The following is a 22941-nucleotide window of genomic DNA, read 5'->3' as shown; positions in this document are numbered from 1 at the left end:
TACAAAACTAATACATAAAAATTAAACACTACAATTTCTTGTATTTTTTTTTTTTTTGGGAACATACACAATATCTTGCAGTTTAAGGTAGGTTCGCTTAACAACAGACCAAACTTCTTGTTTTTAGGTGAAGCCGAATATTAAAGTAAGGTATCTTCTTATTGGGCTAAGAAATAGAGTAGAGATCAATTTAAAATGAAATGGGTTCATTTGGGCCGACTGAATAGAACGGAAAAAGCATTTCAAAATAAAAAATAATTAAAGGTCAACCAAAAAATAAAAATAAAAATACGACGCCGTTGCCGGGGATCGAACCCGGGTCACCCGCGTGACAGGCGGGAATACTCACCACTATACTACAACGACTTGATGTTCCTTGTCTCAGTAATTATTTTTATATTTATAATAACTAATACTTAATTTTGATTTGTAAATAATATTATATGTACCATATTTTTATATATATATATATATCTTGCTATGCACTTTTAAATTTTTGTATTAAAATTTTTAATAAAAAATAAAAAAGATATGTGTCCTAATATCTTAAGAAAATATATACAAAAAATGGAGTTAATATTTATTTGTCTTCAAAAATTTGAGATTGAACTCAATTTGACTCTTAAAATTTTAATGAATTTAAATTGAACCCTAAAATTTGTAATTGTAATTTGTATTAGTCTTTGAGCTAATTTTTGCTAATGACGTGTTGATTTAATACATTAACTTGTTGCGATTTGGATTCTTAATTCTATATATGATAGCTTATTTGCTGCTCTAAAATTTCAAAATGTCCAAATAAAACTTATTATTGTCGTTTTCATGAAAATATTGAGAGTCTATTAAATTTATAAGAGTTTTAATAAATTTCAGTTATATAAAACCTAAACAAAAAACTTAAATTTTAATAAATTAATATGTCAAATCAATATATTATACACAGAAATTAGTTCAAAAACTAATGCAAATTATTATTATAATACATTATTACGCAAAGATTTGAAAATACCACAACAAATAAATGTAACATTTTCTGCAATTTTCACCCAACTAAAATTAGTTTATTCAAAAGTAATAATCAAAGTCTCCTCTGCCTTATTAAAATAAAACACTTTGCTCTAGTCGATCCAAACGATAAATCCAGACAGAAAACTCCATTTAGCATTGTAATAATTATTATATAAGGAGACAAAACTTTAATTCTGGCCGAAGTATATTACATGTGACTAAAAGTTTTCTATATATAAGTTAAACAAAATCAGACGCGCGGGTATAAATTGTTCCATGTCAGCGTAGTTATTTATATTCACTAGTCACTACAAATGAATTATGATCATCCTTATATATTACCTGCTCCACACAATACTCAGAATATGAAGACAAGTCTTGCATTGTTTTTTACATAATCAGAAAGTTGGAAAGTTACCTCATCTGTATATGATACCTATGATAACAACATAAAGTATGTTAAGCATTTGCAATTATATTTATATATCAATAATGCAATCAAAACATCCAAACTCCAGGAAGAGTAATAAACTAAGAGACATAATTATTTATGTATTTCTTATTAGTTTAATTTAAAAAAAAATAAATTTAAGATATAGTATTATTAGAGTTTATATATCATATCAAATATTGTTAGATTTTCTACTTGTAAATATATGTTCACATTTCAGAAAATTATTTTTACACGTGAAAGAAATATATTATAAATTCTATATTTTTTAAAAATAAAAATTTTAGACAATTTATAAATTAAATATGAGTAATTTTTCATCCCATAAATTAAATTTTAAGATTGAGTTAAGCTCACACATAATGTAATATATATATATAATAATTTTGATAAGGCAAAATCAATAAAGTTATAAATATCTATCCTGAGAATATAACAAGGTGTTTTTTTTTAATATTTTATTTGTATATAATTAATAAAAAATATTTTATTTTGTTATTTTTAAAACCTAAACACAAAACCTCTTAATTAAGTTATAAATTGCAATCACATCAATTAATCCTATTTTTATTATTTCTGTACATATTTAATTAATAAATAAAATAGGGATACGTTAGTGGCTATATATATTAGTTAATAATAATAGCAAAATATAAATATAAAGATATAAAAAAAATTATGTTCATGTATATTATATTTTAGGAAAATAAACGATAAATAAAAATAATCTAGTTTGTCAAAAATAATAAACTATATGTTGTGATGATATATATCTATATAACTCTAAAAATGCAGTCAAATAAATGAAGACTATTAAATCTGAGATTGAGGTGGCAGATATATATGTACGTATGTCTTGACAATTGCCACATCTATCTGATGATGAACCGCCAATTTCTTTTGAAGATTGTCCAAAAGAATAAGAAATTAAAGCAGAAATAATAATAATAATAATAACTTAACAAACTCCCATATTCATGCACCGATCACTAGGAGGAGAATTTCCATTTTACTTATGAAACTTTAATTTCATAATAATTATAAAGATCTAGCTAATACGTATTTTAAAAGTATATTTTAAAAATATCATAAAAAATACTTTATTAAAAGTTATTAAAATTAAAAGATATTTTTATATTTTTAATATATTAAATAAATTAAAAACTTTATTATTATCTTTTTAAAATGTGTTTTTAAGACACAAAATAATTAAATTCTAATAATTTTATAATTTTTTATAATACCTTCTAATTTAATAAATTAAAAATTAATTCATTATAAATTTGAGTTTTATTTAATCTAAACAATATATAATTGTATACACAATAAAATTTGAACTTTAACATTTGTTTAAGCGACAAGTGATCAACATAAGTTGCTTGTAAAATCCTAATGATATATATAATACCATGCATAGCAAAGAGAATTCATTATGATTGCAACATAATCTGCTTTAAACAGAGCTAAATTAATTATAAGAGGCTTCCTATGTGCGTATATGCAAAATATATTATTGACCAAGTAATAACAAAAATATAAATGCCTTGAAACCAGGAATGTTCCATACTTCCATATATATATATATATATATAGAACATTTCTATTTTCCAAGATACTTAAGAGAAACAAGTCCAAATTTATTATTGAATAATTTATATTTATATAATTTTTTAATTAAGTTAAGCTCACACGCATTTGACGCGTTATCTTATTAATAACTAATTGCCTATTCTGTCTCATTTCATAAAACACTCACATAAACCTTTAATTTTTGTAGTGGGATTTCTTTCCTCTTTCCTTCATAGAGAATTCAAATTCAAAACACTCACTTAGTCAAGAACAGTAGTTTAGATACTCAAACAAAATTTCACTCGGTTCTATGCCAAATATAAATAGCTCCTTGGAAAATTTAAGTGCCCAGTAATAATAATAATAATCGTATAACCAAATCACACTAATATATGGCTTCAGAAGAAGAGCAAAACCATGCTATTCATCAGGATTCTGATCATCATGGCGATGGCCTCACTGGAAAGAATAAGATATTAAGAAGACATGACTCTCTAGACATGGAATCTCGCATCTTCTCAAATTCCTCTGCTCACTCTAAAGTACGTTTAGCTTGAAATTAGATGAATCTAATTGCATACAATATTGAATATTTATCAGGAGTTAGTTTTTGTATTTTTTTTGTTTAATATAATAAGTGAGTTACTCGCTCTTATTTTATCTCTCACATCTAAGTTCTCATATAATTCTTTTCGCCATTTAATAAACTTTCAGATTCTAATATTGATTAGTTTTTCTCTCAGTTTTTTTTTTTTTTTTTTTGGGATAATCCTTAATTTCAAACATGATGAGGACTGAGGAGGATCCAGTCCATAAATTATCATATAAATTATTTATTTATTTATTTAAGAAAAGAAAAGCCTTTTATTCGATTTCTAGGCTCACGCTAATTAGATTTCATTTAAGAGAACTAACTTTTGATAACTATAAATTTACACCACTTTTTAAAATTTATTTTTCATTACCTCTTTTTTTAGGACAGTCAAAATATATCAAATTCATTGAATTAGTCGATTTATTAGTTGTTTAAATGAGTGGATTTTATTTTTAAAATTATATTTGTTTAGACTTTAATTTGAGTTAAATGAGTTGAACTTAATTAACCCAAAAATATATAAGGTCAATCGCAAAATTAAATGTGTGACTAGGTTTTTTTTTTCTGCATTTTAATTTAAAAGATTAGTACTTCTATCTTTTAAAATCCATTGACCTGACCCAGAAAACATTATCCATTTTCTAAGAAAAACGCTAGCTTTTTAAGTTTTTTTTTTTATATCTAGAAGTGGTCTTTTTTGTCCAATTTTTTCCCCTAAAATCAGATGTTTTATTCTTTTTTTTTATTATTTATTAAAACATAAACTGTCCGGTCTGAAACTTGTCAAGCTGGTCGTAAACGGGTAGAAATTAAAAATTAAGAATTGTAAACAAACAAAAAATAAATGAATCAGCATGCATAATTACAAACTTAGGTAGATCAGATCTAAGCGAATCAGATTAGTCCATTTGATAGTTTTATTTTTTTTTATATTATTATAATTTTTTTATTCTAAATCTTAAATTTTGAACTTTAAACTCTTATAAAATGAAATTAAAAAAATTGTTGATATTAGGTAATCTAAATTTAGTTCTCTATATACTTTTGACTAGAAATAATTGTGATGAACATATAGTCGTGCGTGGCAATTCAATTGCCAATAATATTAATTATTTCAATTTTCCTTTATAATTTAATTTCACATTTTGTGATAAAAGGTGGCTGGTTATTGTAAATGTATATTAATAATGATACATAATTTTCAGGGGCCATCGATGTCCATGATTATGCATCTAGCGTTTCAAAGCATAGGAATTGTGTATGGAGACATAGGAACATCACCATTGTATGTTTATTCAAGCACTTTCACTGATGGCATAAAGCACAATGATGATATTTTGGGTGTTCTTTCTATCATCCTTTACACTATTACCCTCATTCCTCTTATCAAATATGTCCTCATTGTCTTAAAGGCAAACGACAATGGCGATGGTAGGTCATCATCATCTTAATAAAAACCAAAGAATTTAATGTTAAAAAGATTTAATTTTAAACTTGACAAAAAAAAAAGATTTAAAATTTAAAAAAAATGATAAATTTAATGCATTAATCACTTTTTGGAAAAGAAAAGATGCAAGCTATTTATTAATTTATTTTATACAAAATTTATATACTAGAAGATTAATATGTCATTTTCTATTATTATGATGCTAGACAAATTTGTCCTGCATTATTTTAATAAGGATGATGTTATAGATTTACTTTTAATTTTACTTTAATTACCTCAAAAATAATATAAAATAAATCAATATGTATACATAATGATACATGGTTATATAATTTGTTTTAATTTGGTCATGATTTGATTTAATTATTATTATTATTATTAGGAGGGACTTTTGCTTTGTACTCTCTAATATGCCGCTATGCCAAAGTTAGTCTTACTCCAAATCAACAAATTGAAGATGCAGAAGTTTCTAATTATCAGTTAGATTTGCCTGAAAATAGCACCACAAAGAGAGCTTCAATGGTTAAGTCAAAACTTGAGAACAGTTACTTTGCAAAGCTCTTCTTGTTGCTAGTCACCATGCTTGGTACCTCCATGGTCATTGGAGATGGTGTACTCACTCCTTGCATCTCTGGTTATTAATAATCATTCTCTATATCTTATTTTCTTTCTTCCTTTGTTTTGGTATTAATTTTTTTTTTTTGGGTTTTAAATAACACCCCATTTTTTATAAAATGGTACAAAAAGTTTAGTGTTTTTGGTTTGTCCAAATAGACAATTATTTGAAACTATTTCTATATAAGAATACTATAATTTTTGGACGAAATCAACTTTTCATTTGTACATATAGATTAGGAAGATAGTTTAAAAAAGAAAATAAAATAAAAAATTACTATCTATATAGGGATAACTTTAATTTGTTTATTTCTAAACAGAACGGAATAAATAAAAAATTAATTTAGTCAATATTAGTGAATATTTTTAATTATAAAATTATATTATTAAGTCTATTTTTTAGAAGAATTAGAATTTAGAATTTTAATTTAAGATTTAAAATTTAATATTTAAGATTTAAAATTAAAAGACTTTGACTATATTATCTCCATATATATAGTTTAACTCTTTTAAAAATTATTCTAATAATTTTATTGCTACTACCAATTCCTCTTCTCTTTAGAAATTAAATAGTGATAAAATCAATTATAGAACATCAGGCCAGGTGATAAATATTATCCTGATCTTTGATGAAAAAATGATCTAGAAGAAAACTAGTTTTTAAGAAATAGATGTTTATGATCTTTTGGAGAGAGAAAATGTATATCACTTAAATATATAATGTTGTTTATTTGATTATATTTTTCGTTTTATATGAACAGTATCTATATAGTCCTAAATATTAAAAATTTTATTGAAAGAAATAAATTAATGAATTCATCCGATTGCAGTTTTATCTGCTGTGGGAGGGCTCAAGGAAGCTACTTCAAAAATAACTGACGGTAAGTATATATACTCCTGGAAAAGTTTCTAGTCTACCTGAAATATTGGTGTTCTAGTTATTTTAATTGTTAATCTGAATTATAAAAAATATATAAATATATATTAATTAAAATTAACGGGTAAAACAATTGGAACATGGATATTCCAGGTATACTTCAAATTTTTCCTTTACACTAGCTATGTTATTTCAAAACTATATACATCTTTTTTTTTTCTTTTTTCTTTTATGGACAAAAATGCAGGCCTCAGAGTTGCTTTGTTTCTGCCTTTTTGGTGGATGTGAATGTTAAATAATAAGACAAGGACTTCATAAAAGACGAATTTTTATTTTATTAAAAATGTTTACCTATTAAAAAGCCTTATAATATGATACTATATATTTATTTCATTAGATTTCTATCACCTTATTTTGGTTCATTATTTTATTACTGAATTATAGTTAAGTAATTCTTGTGATCGTTATCTATATATATGAACATGGTCCAGCGATTTTATAACCTTTATTTGTTTTATTTTGAGAATAATAATAATAAAATTATATATATTTGTCGGTTGTGAATGTAGAGCGGGTTGTTGGGATATCGATAGGAATCTTGATATGCCTATTCATGGTTCAAAGGTTTGGAACAGATAAAGTTGGGTACAGTTTTGCCCCCATTATATGTGTTTGGTTTTTGTTCATTGGAGGCATCGGTGTCTACAATTTCATCAAGTATGATCCCATTGTTATCAAAGCACTAAATCCAGCATACATTGTATACTACTTTCGGAGGAACAAGAAGGATGCTTGGATCTCTCTTGGTGGCATCGTTCTAGCAATAACAGGTTAAATTAGTCATTATATATTTGTATATATTTATATAATTTTAATAATTTAATCTTAAATGAGTAAATTGCAGGAACTGAAGCACTATTTGCGGATGTTGGACATTTCACAGTGAGATCTATACAAATAAGCATGTGCTCTGTGACATATCCTGCACTCATTCTGGCCTATACTGGACAAGCTTCATTCCTTCGCAAACACAATGATCTTGTTTCTGATACTTTCTACAAGTCCATACCACGTAATCTATATAATTCTCATTCAAAGAAGTACATATATGTTATAAAATTATTTTTTTAGTCTTTTTTTTTAATTTAAAGTTCGAAATTTAAGATTTAAAATTAAACAAAATTTTTTGATATTTGATAAGAAATATTAGTTCTTTCAAATTGTGTTTAAAATAGAGGTTAAAACTGAGATTGAAAAATAAAGAGAGGCCGAGTAAAAGACTGAAAGACTAAGATTAAAGTTTTTATGTGATATTTAGTGTAAATATACAAAATTTAATTATGTCTTAATTAATACTCTATTTAATTTAAGATAAATATAGATGTGAGATAAAAATATTTATTAAAATATTTTTAATTATTAAAAAATATTAAAATTTTAGTTTTTTTTTTTAAATTTTAATTTTTTGTATTTTTACTTTTTTAAAGTACTAAAATTTTATATTTTAAAACTAAAATTTTAGCTATAATCTCTTATCAACAGACACAATACTAAATTTCAATCTTCTAATCTCATTTCCATTGTCAAAAACAAACATTACTTAACTGAATTTTTTTCAATCTAATCTCAAAATTTAACTTTAAGCCATCAACATAACTTTTTTTTTTGGTTATAAAAATTTAATTAAAAATTTTAAAATTATATAAAACGTAGAAAATAATTAAATTTTATAACTATACAAAATATCGGTATAAAATATCTATAACTAATATTTGCATATAAACTAAATCCTTGTTAGAATGATATGAAGTAATGTTTATTAATAATATAATTAATCCTAAAATGTTGATTTTCTTGTGTGTATGTAACAACATAACAAGTAATCAAATTAACGATGTATGAGTGGTTGTTTCAGATAAACTATACTGGCCAATGTTTGTTGTTGCTGTGGCAGCAGCAATCATAGCATCTCAAGCGATGATCTCAGGAACATTCTCAATCATACAACAATCCTTAGCACTTGGATGTTTTCCTCGTGTCAAAGTTGTACATACATCAGCCAAGTATGAAGGACAAGTTTACGTTCCCGAAATCAATTTCATACTCATGATTGCCTGTGTTGCCGTCACTGCTGGATTCAAAACCACCACCAAAATTGGCAATGCTTATGGTAACCAAATAAATCTCTTATATATATACATTCTAAATTAAACTTCGTTATTTATATATATCGCCATAATTATTTATGAGTGTTAGCTAGGAAAAATTATATGTTGTATTGTGTAAAATCCTACATTGATCGGAGAAGGTAACAAAGGATAACTTACAAGAATATAGATATTTTTAAGGCACATTTTGATAGATGGACGTGGGTATAAGAGGTAGAAATGAGTTTCATAATATTAATATCTAAAAAAGAGTGATACATTAGAGGCTAACTACATTAAAAAAAAAAATTCCCATTATAATATATAGGAAAGTTTTTAAATACACCAGAATATTGGTGTTTCAGTAATTTTTAATCGTTGATTTTAATTATAAATATTCATATATAATTAAGATCAACAATTAAAAATCATTGAAACATTACTATACTGATACACTTAAAATTTTTTTCATAATATATAGCTAATAACTTTTTCTGATAATAGTTTTTTCTAAAATCATATATCTCATTATATTAGTGTTTTTGTTAAGAGTTAGTCAACAAAAAAACTTTGTGAAATTGCCATAATTTTAGAAGGAATGAAACAAGGATCAATGTTCATTAATTAGATAAAATTATATTAATATTAATGAAATTGATTATCTACTACTATATATTATATTAGCAATTTTTCAATTTTTGATTGGACAAAAATATTGTGATGTGCAGGAATAGCAGTGGTTTTTGTAATGACACTAACTTCAGCATTGCTTGTTCTAGTCATGATCATGATATGGAAGACTAACTTACTATTAATCATAAGCTATGTTCTTATCATTGGTTCTGTGGAGCTTCTATACTTAAGCTCAGTGCTATACAAATTCAAGGATGGAGGGTATCTTCCACTTGCATTTGCATTGTTCCTAATGTCCATAATGTACATTTGGAATGATGTGTATAGAAAAAAGTACTATTATGAGTTGGATCATAAGATTTCTCCTCAAAGGCTTAAGGAAATTATTGCTAATGAAAAAAGGTTGCATAGAATTCCCGGATTTGCCATCTTCTACTCGGAGCTTGTTCAAGGAATTCCACCAATTTTCAAGCATTATGTGTCGAATATTCCGGCCTTGCATTCCGTTGTGGTGTTTATCTCGATCAAATCGTTGCCAATTAGCAAGATTTCAATGGAGGAGAGGTTCATTTTTCGTCGTGTTGAACACGACGAACTTAAGATATTTAGATGTGTTGTGAGATATGGATATACGGATGTCCGCGACAAGAAAGAGCCGTTAGAGGATTTGTTAGTTAGAAGGTTGAAGTCATTTGTTGGTGAAGCTAGGGTTCTTGATTCATCTCAAAAGGTTGAAGAGGAGAGAATGAGTGATGGTGGTGGTGAAGAGACTATTATTGTTGAGGAAATTGAGAAAGGGTTGGAAGCTGGAATTGTTCATTTGATTGGTGAGAGTGAAGTTGTTGCAAGCAAAGGAAGTGGCATAGGGAAGAAGATTTTGATAAATTATGCTTACAATTTCTTGAAAAAGAACTTGAAGCAAGGTGACAAAGTGTTTGATATTCCTCATGAGCGTAAGGTTAAAGTGGGAATGACATATGAACTTTAAATATGATAGAAATTAAGTGCTCAAATAAGAATAATAATAGGTGGAAAGAGAGACCTATGACAACTATTTTTGTTTGTTTGTTTGTATAAATAATTGTATGTATTATTTTTATTTGGATAAATATTTAAGCACGAGTAGAATTATTGTTTTTGGTTATTATTTTTGCTATAAAATTACTTATTTTAAAAATTTATGTTGATAAGAGAAGATATATTAATGATTATATATTTTTAATATTTTTTCTTAAATAAGAATATTTTTGAGTTTGTTTGATTTTTGTATAAGTTTTTTTTATTTGTCTTATGCTATTTTTTTCTCTTTTAGAGTTCATTATAAATGATCGAACTCTAAACTTTTCAAACATAAAATTTTGATATTGTATCATAAAACTACTTATTCTAAAAATTTAAGCTAATAAAAGAATGCAATATACTGATTATATCTTTAACAACTTTTAATCATCAACCCAATTCTTTTAATTTAGTAATTTAAAAATATTTTTTTAACCCATGTTTTTAAACATTAAACTAAATAATGGCCCACAACAATAAATTTTATTTGTCTTCTAATATTCTTCTTTTTATGTGTTTTACTTTATCCAAATATTATTAATTAAAAATTGAAATATATATATATATATATATATATATATATATATATATATATATATATATATATATATATATATATATATAGGCTTGTGTAATATTTTGGGTATGAACTTTCCTCTTTATAATTAAGCGAAGATTAAATGAAAATGAGCCAAGCAAGCTAATTAAGTTTTTGAACATTGGATTAAGTATTTTATGATATACTTCAGAGTATTTATGATTAAAATATTTAAAATTTCTTTTTTGTTGACTTTAATTAAAATAAAATTTTTTAACATAAGATAAATAAAAAATCTAATATAAAATCATGCAAATTCGAAAATAAACAAATTTTTACAAATAAATATATAAGATATATAATCATTCACATATTTTTATCTAACAACATATATTTTAATTTTGGAATAAATAATTTTACACACTACTCTATCTTTTTCTTTGTTGAGATAATTTTTCTAAAATATAGATTTACCTTATTACATATGCACTTGGAACGAACTATATTCAAAAAAATAAAAAATAAAAAATAAAAAAAAACCTTAAAAAAAAAGAGAAAAATTAGAAAGAAAAATAATATTGGTTTAGATGAGTAAAGTATTCGTAGAGATATATTTTTATTTATTACTGTTATAATTTTATTTAGAATACTAGTAATATTAAGGAGACAAAAAAATAAAAAATTATCTTATTTAATATTTATTAATTATTATAATAAAATAAATTCTATCCAACTCTCTCTAAATTAGAGGGTAAATTATTTCTTGTGATATATCTTTTTATTATTAAATAAAATGAAATAAATTGACTTATCATGATTAATTTAAACTTTTCATCTAACCTAAATTTTGTTAATTTAATTAATTCATCATGATGTAATTTCATTTTTTGCAAATTATAAATATTATTAAAAAAATTAATTTTTTATTTTTTATTTTTCACAAATTATAAATTTATTAATCTATTTCAATAACAAAATATAAAAAATCTCGAAAGACAAAGAATAAATAAAAAATTCAAGAGGTACACAAAATTTGCAATTTTCAAAATTTTCTCTCTTTTAATTTTTTAAATTTTTTGAAAAAAATAAAATAAAACTTCTCTAATGATTTTTAACTATGGTATAATTTTTTTAATCTAACCTAAATTTTGTTAACCTAATTAATTAGGTATAACTTTTGTACAAATTATAAAAATATTGGAGAAGTTTTATTTTATATTTTATTATTTTTTCAAAAAATTTAAGAAACCAAGAGAGAGAAAATTTTGAAAATTTTAAATTTTTTGTGCCTCTTGAATTTTATTTTATTTATTCTTTGTCATTTGAGATTTTTTTATTTTTGCGATTGAAATTGATTAATAAATGTATTATTTGAGAAAAAATAAAAAATTATAAAATTAAATTTTTTTAATAATTTTTATAATTCACAAAAAAGTTACATCATGATTAATTAATTAAATTAATAAAATTTAGGTTTGATTAAAGTTAAAGTTAATCATGATAAGTCAATTAATTTTATTTCAGTTAATAATAAGAAATGTCAAAAGGGATAATTCATCCTCTAATTTAGAGAGGGTTGAATAATACTCACCAATTTAACAACTAATAAATATTAAATAAGATAAATTCTAATAATTTTTGGCTAATTTATTTTGATTACCAAATATTTTTGCTAGACCTCATACTATCTAAATCAAAAGTGTAATACATATGTAAGCTTTATTTATGTAGTAATAATGTGATAGGATTAGTATTGAGCTTATAGCACAATTAGAGAATTATACTATAAAATAAGAGTATGATGTAATAATGTGGAATATGTATGATATAATTAGAAACTCTATTTTTTCTCTTAGCCTTAATTCTAGAGATCTTTATTCTATTCTTTCTGAATTTTTATCTAATTCACTACTATTCTTTGATATGAATTAGTATTTCATTGAGAGAATGGCTGAGAACACGAGAATGCAATCGATGTATGTAGGCGGCTATCAACCGTTTAGCCGAATAATCCGACAATCACTAGGAGAAGCGTCGATCTTTGTTCCGCCGCGTTATATGAAGGTCAATTTTTCGCATTTTTAGGCACTGAGGATGTTCTCAGTGGATTTTTTTAGGCGGAAAGGTTCTTTCGGATTTGTGACATCCTAGAGGAAGAAAATATAGATTTAGTGGCTGTCAGCTTAGAGGAAAAGTGTTGGCTTAATTTCAAATTTCGGAGCGATTCGATCAGGTATCTGACTGGCTCATTCTTTCCACCGCACCCTTACAATTTGAGAATCCTAGGAAAGAATTGCTAAAATTGAAATAGTCTTCATCTATAAAAAATTACTTTGATTTTTTCAATGATTTGGCTGCTATAGTTTATGGTATGAATAACACATTGCTCTTAGATTATTTTATTGGTGCATTGATTCCGGATCTCAAGAGAGAAGTTAAGTCCTATTGTTCCACGTCCTTAATGCAGGCAATGTCCTTAGTGAGATTATTTGAAGAATAATTTGTTCCTAATTTCCATAGATGGTGGAGCCCAAATGTCCCGTACTCAATCCCACAAGACAAAGCTAACACCATGCAACCTGCTAAACCCAATTTCCTCCTAACATCTACTAAATCCACCTCCCAAACTTTAACTCCACCTCTATTACCCACATCAAATAAGCTTGAAAATTTAAGGAAACTCTCTCTCATCGGAGCATCAATGTTCAGCCAAACATTACTTCCTTATACAATCTTTGGAGGAACTTCCGAGTGAGAAGGTGGCCGAAGAAGAGAATGCTTAACTCAAGCAACCTTCTATAGTAGACAATGCTAAACCCCTCCACCTTTTCTATAATGAACTTGCGGACATTTTCGGGAGGCGTTCCATCCATTTCAAGCAGACAAAGAATGGCAAAAAATTCCGGATACTTATAGATGGTGAGGGCTCGGACAATTTCATCCATCCGGCTTTGACTCAGCGCTTAGCAATGGTAGTGTACACAGTTCAAAGTCCAAGTAAGGAGTGTACAACTACTTCAATGTGAAGGCAAAGTCAGAAATGTTCTGGTTACAATCCAAGACCACACCATTTTCATCAATCTTTGTCTTACCAATTGCAAATGAAGAATTAGTTCTCGGTGATATATGGTTAGAAACACCTGACACTTACTTGGTGAACTACAAGCGAAAGTTTATCACATTCTTGGATGGTAACAAGCTAGTGACCTTGCAAGGGAAGACAAGGCACACACCAACTCAAGCCCAATTTCATCAATTGAAAAGGTTGCAACACACACACACACACTAAATTGTTGTCCTTTATACACTTTAACTCCAATCTTTGGAGAATGAATTACCGCTGCCTTTCGATTTACCATCCAATATGAACCCAAAATTGGTCAGTTTGTTGCACACCTACAACGCGGTGTTCCAAATTCCTAGGGGTTTATCTTTGTCGCAAGCTCAAGACCATGCTATTCCCCTAGTGCCTAACTCAGCGCCAGTCAAGGTGAAACAATATCGATATCCACATAGCCAGAAATCAGAAATCGAGTGAATTGTGAATGAAATATTGACAAAAGGCATTATACATCCGAGCACTAGCCCCTTTTTCTCTCCGGTGTTATTGGTGAAGAAAAAGATGGCTCTTTACAGTTTTGTACGAACTATCGGGCCTTGAATGCTGTCACAGTCAAAGATTCTTTCCCAATGCCCATAATGGATGAGCTATTAGATGAACTTTTCGGCGTGCAATATTTTTCTAAGTTGGACTTAAGGTCCGATTATCACCAAATTCATGTGAAACCTGAGGATTGCTTCAAGACGGCGTTTTGCACACATCAAGGTTTATACGAATGGTTGATGATGCCATTCGGGTTGACAAACACCCTTGCCACCTTTTCTGAGTTTGATGAACTTGTTTTAGTATTCTTTGATGGTATGCTAATTTATAGCCCAAATTGGCATTCTCATTTCATTTAACTCATTTGATGCATGTGTTGAATATTTTGAGGGACAATGCCTTATATGCTAATTATCAAAGTGCTCTTTTGGACAAACAAGAGTTGATTACTTAGGTCTTGTGGTATCCAGATAGAAAGTTAGCGTGGATGACTCCAAGATTCAAGCTATAAAACAGTGGCCTATTCCTACTTCCCTCAAGCCACTCCACACATTTTTGTGGTTGACTAGCTATTACCGAAAGTTTATCAAGCACTTCACATTCTTGGCTGCACCCTTGACCGACCTCCTTAAAAAGGAGAATTTTATTTGGTCAGAGCAAACCATGGCAGCTTTTAGTCAACTGAAAACTGCCTTGACACATGCTCCCAATCGAATTTCAAACTCGTCCCTATATTTAAAATTGCTCTAAATTTGTTCTTGAACTTAATAACGATCGTCCTTGAAATATGTTTCGAAGACAAATTGATGACATGGTTGGACAGAGACCACGTGGGACTTGTAAACGTTGTTATTTCTTTTTTGGCCTAAACCTTTTATCCTAGAGACGGATGCGTCGGGAATGGGGACTGGTGCCTTCCTTAACCAGCAGGGTCACTCTATCACTTACTTTTCTAACTAGGGAGATGCAAGCCATCCTTGCTGCTATCACCAAATTCGTCACTATTTACTCGGCCATAAATTTGTTATCCAAACTGACCATAGAGCCTCAAAGAATTGCAAGGTTAGACCATTCAAACCTCAGAACAGCAGACGTGGTTAGCAAAGTTGTTGGACTATGACTTCTCCATTGAGTATAGGAGAGGGTATGATAATAAAGGTGCAGATGGGTTATCCTGGGCCTTCATGGAACTCACTTCGGTGACAAGCAGCCTGCTGCCATTACTTCAACAGGAGTTTTAAACGTTTTAGGTTGAAATTGAGTTTTTAGAAGCTGAATAGAATTCGAGTAGACTTCAAATGTGTCACAGCTTATGGTACTGAGATGATAGGCTTATTATACCAGCTGCTTCACCTTTGATTACACACTTGCTTCATGAGAGTCACGATTCCATTATTGGGGGACATAGGGATTATTAGAAGACACTTGCTCGCCTGACTGCCCAATTTTTTTGGAAGCATATGGCTAAATGCATTAAGGAATATGTCAACGTTTTCTCTATTTGTCAATAGGCAAAATATAATACTCAACCCTAACTAGACTATTGGAACCATTTCCAATCCCAACCCATATTTGGCATGATATGTTGATGGATTTTATCATCGATCTTCCTTTATTTCACGGCTGCTCTATTATCTTGGTGGTTGCTGATAGGTTGTCTAAATTTGTGCTCCTTATTCCTCTTTCTTTCAATTTTACGGCCCCAAAAGTGGTTGTAGCTTTTGTGCGAGAGATAGTGAACATTTCATGAGCAAATTTTGGGAATAGTACTGTGAAAATTAGAAATTATACTGGCCAGGAGTTCTGCATAGCATCCAGAGTCTGACGAACAAATGGAGGTCCTTAAGTGCTGCTTGGAAATGTACTTACTCTGTTACACGTAGGAGAACCCGAAAGACTGGTTTAAGTTGCTACCATGGGCTGCGTATAGTTACAATATCTCATACCACTTTGCTATTGGCATGTCCCCGATCAATGCGGTCTTCGACCGAGACTCTCCAACCCTTCTCAAGTACGATACCAAGTCTATTGACACACTGGCGCTACAGGAACAACTGTTGCAGTGCGATATAGTACTGGAATCTCTCAAAAAGAATTTAAAGAAGAGACAACTGTGAATGAAAATCTAGGGTCTAGGCAGATTAAAAGGCGGAGGATCAGAGTTCAAGTTCATTGTGGGTGATTTTGTAAGCTAAAGCCGTATCGCCAGCACTTTGTGGCATTGCAGAAGAATAAAAAATTATCTATGAGGTATTTCGAATTAAACCGTTCAAAATCATGGCATGCATTGGAAATCTGGCTTATAAATTGGAATTGCCCACCACAGCTGGGATCCACTTTGTTTTTCATATTTCTTTACTCAAGAAATATACTGGCAATCCAAATCCTCCTAACATTCTCACACCACTTTTATTAGATGATCAAGGGTACAAAACTCAACCCCATTTGATACTAGGGTACGAATGGTCAAGTGACTTGATACATGAAGAAACTAGCTTATAATATTTGAATTCAAATTATCAAAAACAGACCAAGATACTTGAAGAAATTAAAGGAATTTGCGCTAGAATTTGTGCAACCTTAAATGCGAGGATTCTAGAAGAAGCAAATTGTGCAACATCAGATTATCTAGAACTAAAATCATCAATAGACAAACTAGATCTAACAATTCAAGACAAATTAGAATCAAATTTTCAACCAATAAACAATAATTCAACATATCCAGAAGCAGAAAATTCAATACTTACAATTCTACAATTTCATATTTCAGGTTTAGATTATGAAGATGCAGAATCAGAGAATGCAGCCGCAGAATGTGTCCAAAATTCAAACTAAAAGCAAAATACATCACAGGAGAATAAGGAGAATCATTATATTTCAATTTTGAATTTTAATCGCATCAGCAACAAGAAGAATCAACAAAACTTATAAATCAATCATAATTTTAAATCTAGAAATTCATTCAAAATTTCAAGGTCCAGTTCTAGTATCATCAATCACAATTTAGGATAAGATAACACAAGCAATTCAACAAGTAGAAGATTCAAAGGCATATTTAAAATTACCTAGCGCGATTGTGATTGACGGTGTCGAGATTGATGTACGAGCAGTGAATGAGGGTGCCGCAACCACCACCAAACCCACCGCATCTTAACTCGAACGCGGAGGTCTTAGTCGGCTCCAATAAAGCTTCAATGCGCTGAACAAAGGCAGCGGCGACGATGAAAAAACACCAGCAGAGCTGACCCTCGGTAGTGAACCGAGGACGGCACCTCCATTAAGGGAGAGCAAATGCTCGCGACTCCCTGAGTTGACGGAGTGGCAGCAGCGACTAGCACCGAAGATCCTTGAAGATGTGGTGGAAGGTTCCGGCACGTTTTTCCAATCTTGGTCATGCCATCTCCTCTCCTTGCGGCGGTCTTCCCCTGGGATCGCAAAGAGGAGACTCGAACGACGAATAAGTAGGTGTAGTGGCGGGTTCTGCGACTGGGATGGTCAAAAGAAATGGCAATTAATGCACGTTGTGAAAGGGTGGCTACGGGTTAGACGCAATAGTATCTCCAAGGCAGAGAAATAATAATGTGCCTCTCCTCTTCCTCGATGAGAATGAGGAATAGATGCTAAACCTTAACAATGAGTTAGGGTTCTATTGTGGGACAAAAGTTGAGCCAATTTATAAACAAAATTATGTTATATAATTGGTGGATTAAAATTTTTTAAGCAATAAGATTGTGATGGTAAACTTTTTTTAGCAGCAGCATAGAAAATATTATTTTAATTTTTACAAATTTTTTTATTAATTGTAATTAGCTTTTACAATTTTCATCGATATTTATATTTTTTCATAATTTTGAGGATAAAGTTATTTTGAAGAGTAGGATAATAATAGGATTAGTATTAAATTTATAGTCTAATTAAAAAATTATACTACTATAAATAAAATTATAATATAATTAAAAATTTTATTTTTTCTCTTGATCCTACTTCTAAAAATCTCTATTTTGTTCTCTCTAAAGAACAAAGCGATCCATATTTAAAAAAAAATACTTCAATCCTCAACCTTTTTAAATTTCTACAAAATATAAATAAAATTATTCATAAAATTAATTTTTATTATTATTTAATAAATTTTTTAACAGAAAAATCGTATTATCCCAAAATAAAAAAATTAAAAACCAAAATATCCTTTTGTTAAATAAAAATTATTTTATCCTTCATAAAAATAAAAATAGACAAAAATCGAATTAAATATTTACTCCATCTATTCTTTGATACGAATTTGTATCATGATGTATGTAAAGTAGCGTTAAAAAAGTATCTCTCGTGAGTAACAACAGATTTTGCCATAATCCCTGGCTACTTGCAATGCATTGCCTCCTTTAAGAATTAATTTATTCAAATATTAATTAAAATCTTCCAACTAGCTAGCTTAGGGACTTTTGCCCCCAAGAGTAATAATCCTCACATGTTGGAAAGATAACATCCAAATTCTTTTGATTACTTAAAACGTGTCAGGTTCACCGAGCTTAGCCATTATTGAAAGTTTATTTCATCAAATCCATAATAATATGCGACAAAACATCATGGAAGGTAGAGCCACACAGAAAAAAAGTTAATTAGTGGTCCCAAATCAAGATTTCACTAGCTAGGGTTTTTGAAAATTTTCGAGTGCTTTACCTAGGAATATATATACATATGCATCCAGCTAATCAACTACTTGATAATATTATAAACACAACTATTATTTTGATTCCGGTATTTAATTTGGAACAAATTTTAATTTAGTATATAAAATTATAAGTTTAATTTTAATATATAATAAATATAAAATAATTTTTTATGCATTTAATAATTATATAATATTATATCAATAAAAACAACTATTTTTTATATTGATCGCATAAATAGTCATAAAAAAAATGAACTTAAGTATATGATTATATAAAATATTTAAAAATATTATTTGTACACTAAAATTAGCCACTAAAATTAGTCACTAATGTATTTGTGTATAAATATATGTGTGATTTAATTTATTTTTAATGTGTATTTATATTTCAGCATATATTTTATACTAGTGGCTGACTTTGATGTACACGTAGCATAATTCAAAAATATTTTACACTGTCAATGCATCAAAATTAAACTCTTATTTTTATCTCAAAATTTTTTAAACAGATTTAATATTATTCTACCATTAAATTTAACACAAATAATAAACAAAATAAGTGATATAAACAATAACATTATTATTAACTCACATCTTTTTTTTATGTATTAGAAAACATAATAAAAAAAATTTTATAATACTTTTTCTTCTCAATATGCTTCTTGTAAATAATCCTAAATCCTATCAAATAATTACTAACACTCCATAATTTAAAAATATTATATTAATAATTGTTAGTAAATCAATTTTACTTACGTACTAAAATTAGATATTATTAACTCTTTAATATGCTAATTGTTCATATCAAATTTAATTTTTAATAATATTAAATTGGTTTAAAATTTTTTAGAATTAAAATAAAATATTTAAACCTTTTAAAATTAAAATAAAATAATTAAAACGCTAAAAATTAAATTAAAATTTGATCCAAAAATTAAAATAATATACTCTATTATAAATAATCTATTATCTACATAACTATATATAGATAACTCATGATATATTTCCGACAAAAGCAGTCATCAAGGTATAGAAAGACAAACCATTAGCCACGTGGGCATGATCACATAGAGGATTATATTGTCTTCAACGTTGTTTTTGCTAATCATAGCTTTATTTATTGTTATATTTAATATATCTCTGTATATACGACTAGTCCCATTGGGAAGACAAATTTGTTATAATAAAATATAAAGTTGGTAGTGCAAAAAGGGTAAATCATAAACGGTTTTGTTGGTTTACCTACTATTTTTAGTGATTGAATCGGTATCTTATTTATTTATTTGCGTTTTTCTTTTCAGTAGTGATAACTTATTATGCCAATTCTTTTCCTTCGTGATATTTATTAGTGAAAAAAAAAAGGTTAAAAGAAGGAAAACATCTTATATAGGCTTGTAATAAGGACTACTGCGACTAGTCCCTTAGTTCTAAGTATGTTTCTGAAAATAAAAAAAAAGAAAAAAAAAAGAAGAAAAGAAAAAGCATGTTTTGAATTGAGGAGCTAGTTTAAAAATAAAATAATTAAGTTGGGCATTCTTATGTATTGCATTATAACATATATATATTATATAAAAAGAGAACTGCACTTTAATTTTCTCAAGAAATTAATCTTTGAACAAATGCAAGCAATAAACCTAATCTCAAAAATCAAATTTCTAAAAAATTTATAAGTATGAGACTTTTTTAATCTATGAACTAATTTTTGAAATTACGTTAAATTTATACTCAATTTCAATTCTAGCACAACATATTTTAATTATTTTTCATTTTGAAAAAGACCTAAAATTTCACTTATTTTACTGCTTTTATTAATACGGTTAATTCATGGGTCGTATATACTTCTTTAAGTAGATGATTAAAAAGAATGCATATTAAATATATTATTATTATTATTATTATTTAAGTATCTCTGTTTATATTTTTAAAATAAATACTTTTATAATATAGTATAAACACTTCCATAATTAAAATTTTTAGAGTTTAATTTGTATTATTCTTAAATAAAAAATATAGTAAAAACTAAAAACTGTATTTAAAAGTCTTATTTCCTAGCTATGCTTATTTAGAGGCCAATTTAACAATATGATTTATAAACCGAAGTGAAAATATTACTTCCAGTTAGGTTAAAAGACTTCTAAGTACGTATCCCCCCCCCCCCCCCCCCTTTTCCAAAAATAAATAAGACCAAAGAATTATATATATTTTAGAACAGACTTTAAAATCCTGTTTTAAATAGTCCAAACAAAATATTTATTACTATAATAATAATAATAATAATAATAATAATAATAATAATAATAATAATAATAATAATAATAAGTCTATAGTATGTGCCATATGTCCTTTCCGTACAGAACTTGTAATGTGATTTTTTTTAGCTTTTTTTTTAATCTTAATCTAATTTGTTTATTTAACATGTTAGACAAATTAGACCTCCTTTCTGTGTTAAAATTAAAAATTAAAAGGTTAAAATTCAAAGAAGCAAAAAAACTAAACCAACTCATTAGAAAGTACATCATATCAAAGAAATTAAAGATAACTATGATATTCATTTACAGATAGATGGATGAAAGATTATTTAATGTAATATTTCCGTACACCACTACTAAATTAGGGCAAAAAGCAAATCTGGAAGGAATTGATAATTAAAAAATTTTGATCTATATCATCATCAACAACAGAAATTAAAACTACTGTAGTAGACACACAAATATATATGAACCAAAAAATACAGGAAATAAAAAAACATATTAAATCATCATCCTTTTTATTATTGTGATAGTCCAAAATTCAACAACTAAGTTCATCATCTAATTCCCAAGCTATACCATCATCAAACTCAATAAATATTTCAAACCCTTAACAAATTAAAAGATCTGAAATTCATACATGCTTATAAATATACATAATATTGTTCATGATCTCACATTAACAACACCATATAGCACCTAATAGATTAATGATATATGAAATTAAACAAGTTAGAAAGAGATTAAACTACTAGAAATTAAAATTAGAGAAGTAGATGAAGTAAGAAAAAGAACAAGAAGCTTAGCTTGGAGTAGTGACAAATAGATACCCTTTCTCTTTAGTCCTAGATATGGAGTAGTGTTTTCTTTTCTTGGTTATTATTCTAGTCTTCATCATCATCACCCCCATAACTATTATATTTTTCAATAAGATTATTATTATTTCTATTAGTAGTATTAATAACCTTATTATGATTTTGATTATTAGCTTTTTCACATTCCAATTCCCTAAACTTATGCAAGTACCTTTTGAGTGGCTCAGCATAATCATCAAACCCTAGAGTAGCCAAGGCCCAACAAATATCATCACCATTAACGGTCTTGCGCTTCTCCTTGTGACACTTGTCAGAAGCTTCACCGGTCACAAAGCTTATGAACTCAGAAACACACTCTTGCATAGTCTCCTTTGCTTCCTTTGAGATCTTTGCATTTGTTGGAAGGATTTGCTTCATGATTCTCCCAACATTTGCAATTGGAAGCAACCGATCTTGCTCTTTGATAACCCCATAATCTTGATGATTATGATGATGAGAAGAAGAAGAAGAGATTCCACTTGAAGAAAATGTGATAGTATTGTTGTACTTAATATTAAAGGTTTGTGTTGATGAGACTATGTTATCACTCATTTTTTTTCTTTTTTTTTTTTTCCTAAAAGATGTGTGTGAGGGGTTTAGTTTAGTTTAGTCCTCTCAAACACAGA

General features: G+C 27.8%; 2 protein-coding genes and 1 non-coding gene across 4 annotated transcripts; 1 reads left to right on the top strand and 2 right to left on the bottom strand.

Moving 5' to 3' along the window:
- Window positions 1–294: 294 nt before the first annotated feature.
- On the bottom strand, window positions 295–366 carry TRNAD-GUC (transfer RNA aspartic acid (anticodon GUC)). Its single transcript has one exon. It is a non-coding gene; the product is annotated as a tRNA-Asp (tRNA).
- Window positions 367–3202: 2836 nt separating this feature from the next.
- On the top strand, window positions 3203–10486 carry LOC112755724 (potassium transporter 5). Its single transcript, XM_025803992.3, has 8 exons — window positions 3203–3570; window positions 4829–5054; window positions 5453–5704; window positions 6516–6566; window positions 7132–7392; window positions 7467–7634; window positions 8478–8732; window positions 9438–10486. The coding sequence occupies exons 1-8, from the start codon at window positions 3421–3423 to the stop codon at window positions 10328–10330; spliced, it is 2256 nt and encodes a 751-aa protein (XP_025659777.1). The 5' UTR covers window positions 3203–3420; the 3' UTR covers window positions 10331–10486.
- A 6426-nt stretch (window positions 10487–16912) lies between these two features.
- On the bottom strand, window positions 16913–22941 carry LOC112755717 (nuclear transcription factor Y subunit B-8-like). 2 transcript variants are annotated; one of them, XR_003179068.2, is made up of 3 exons: window positions 22488–22941; window positions 17609–18029; window positions 16913–17374 (listed from the first exon to the last, which is right to left on the bottom strand). XR_003179068.2 is itself a non-coding variant. In XM_072221607.1 (2 exons), exons 1-2 carry the CDS (start codon window positions 22865–22867, stop codon window positions 17735–17737), a joined length of 675 nt encoding a protein of 224 aa, XP_072077708.1. In that variant the 5' UTR covers window positions 22868–22941; the 3' UTR covers window positions 17483–17734. The 2 variants fall into 2 exon arrangements, 1 of the variants encoding a protein (XP_072077708.1); XM_072221607.1 differs by lacking the exon at window positions 16913–17374 and having other exon boundaries at window positions 17483–18029.

The sequence above is a fragment of the Arachis hypogaea genome, chromosome 2 (genome assembly GCF_003086295.3).
Source record: "Arachis hypogaea cultivar Tifrunner chromosome 2, arahy.Tifrunner.gnm2.J5K5, whole genome shotgun sequence".
Taxonomy (NCBI): Eukaryota; Viridiplantae; Streptophyta; class Magnoliopsida; order Fabales; family Fabaceae; genus Arachis; species Arachis hypogaea.
Note: the sequence above shows the minus strand (reverse complement) of the source record. Positions and strands in the feature narration are given on the sequence as shown.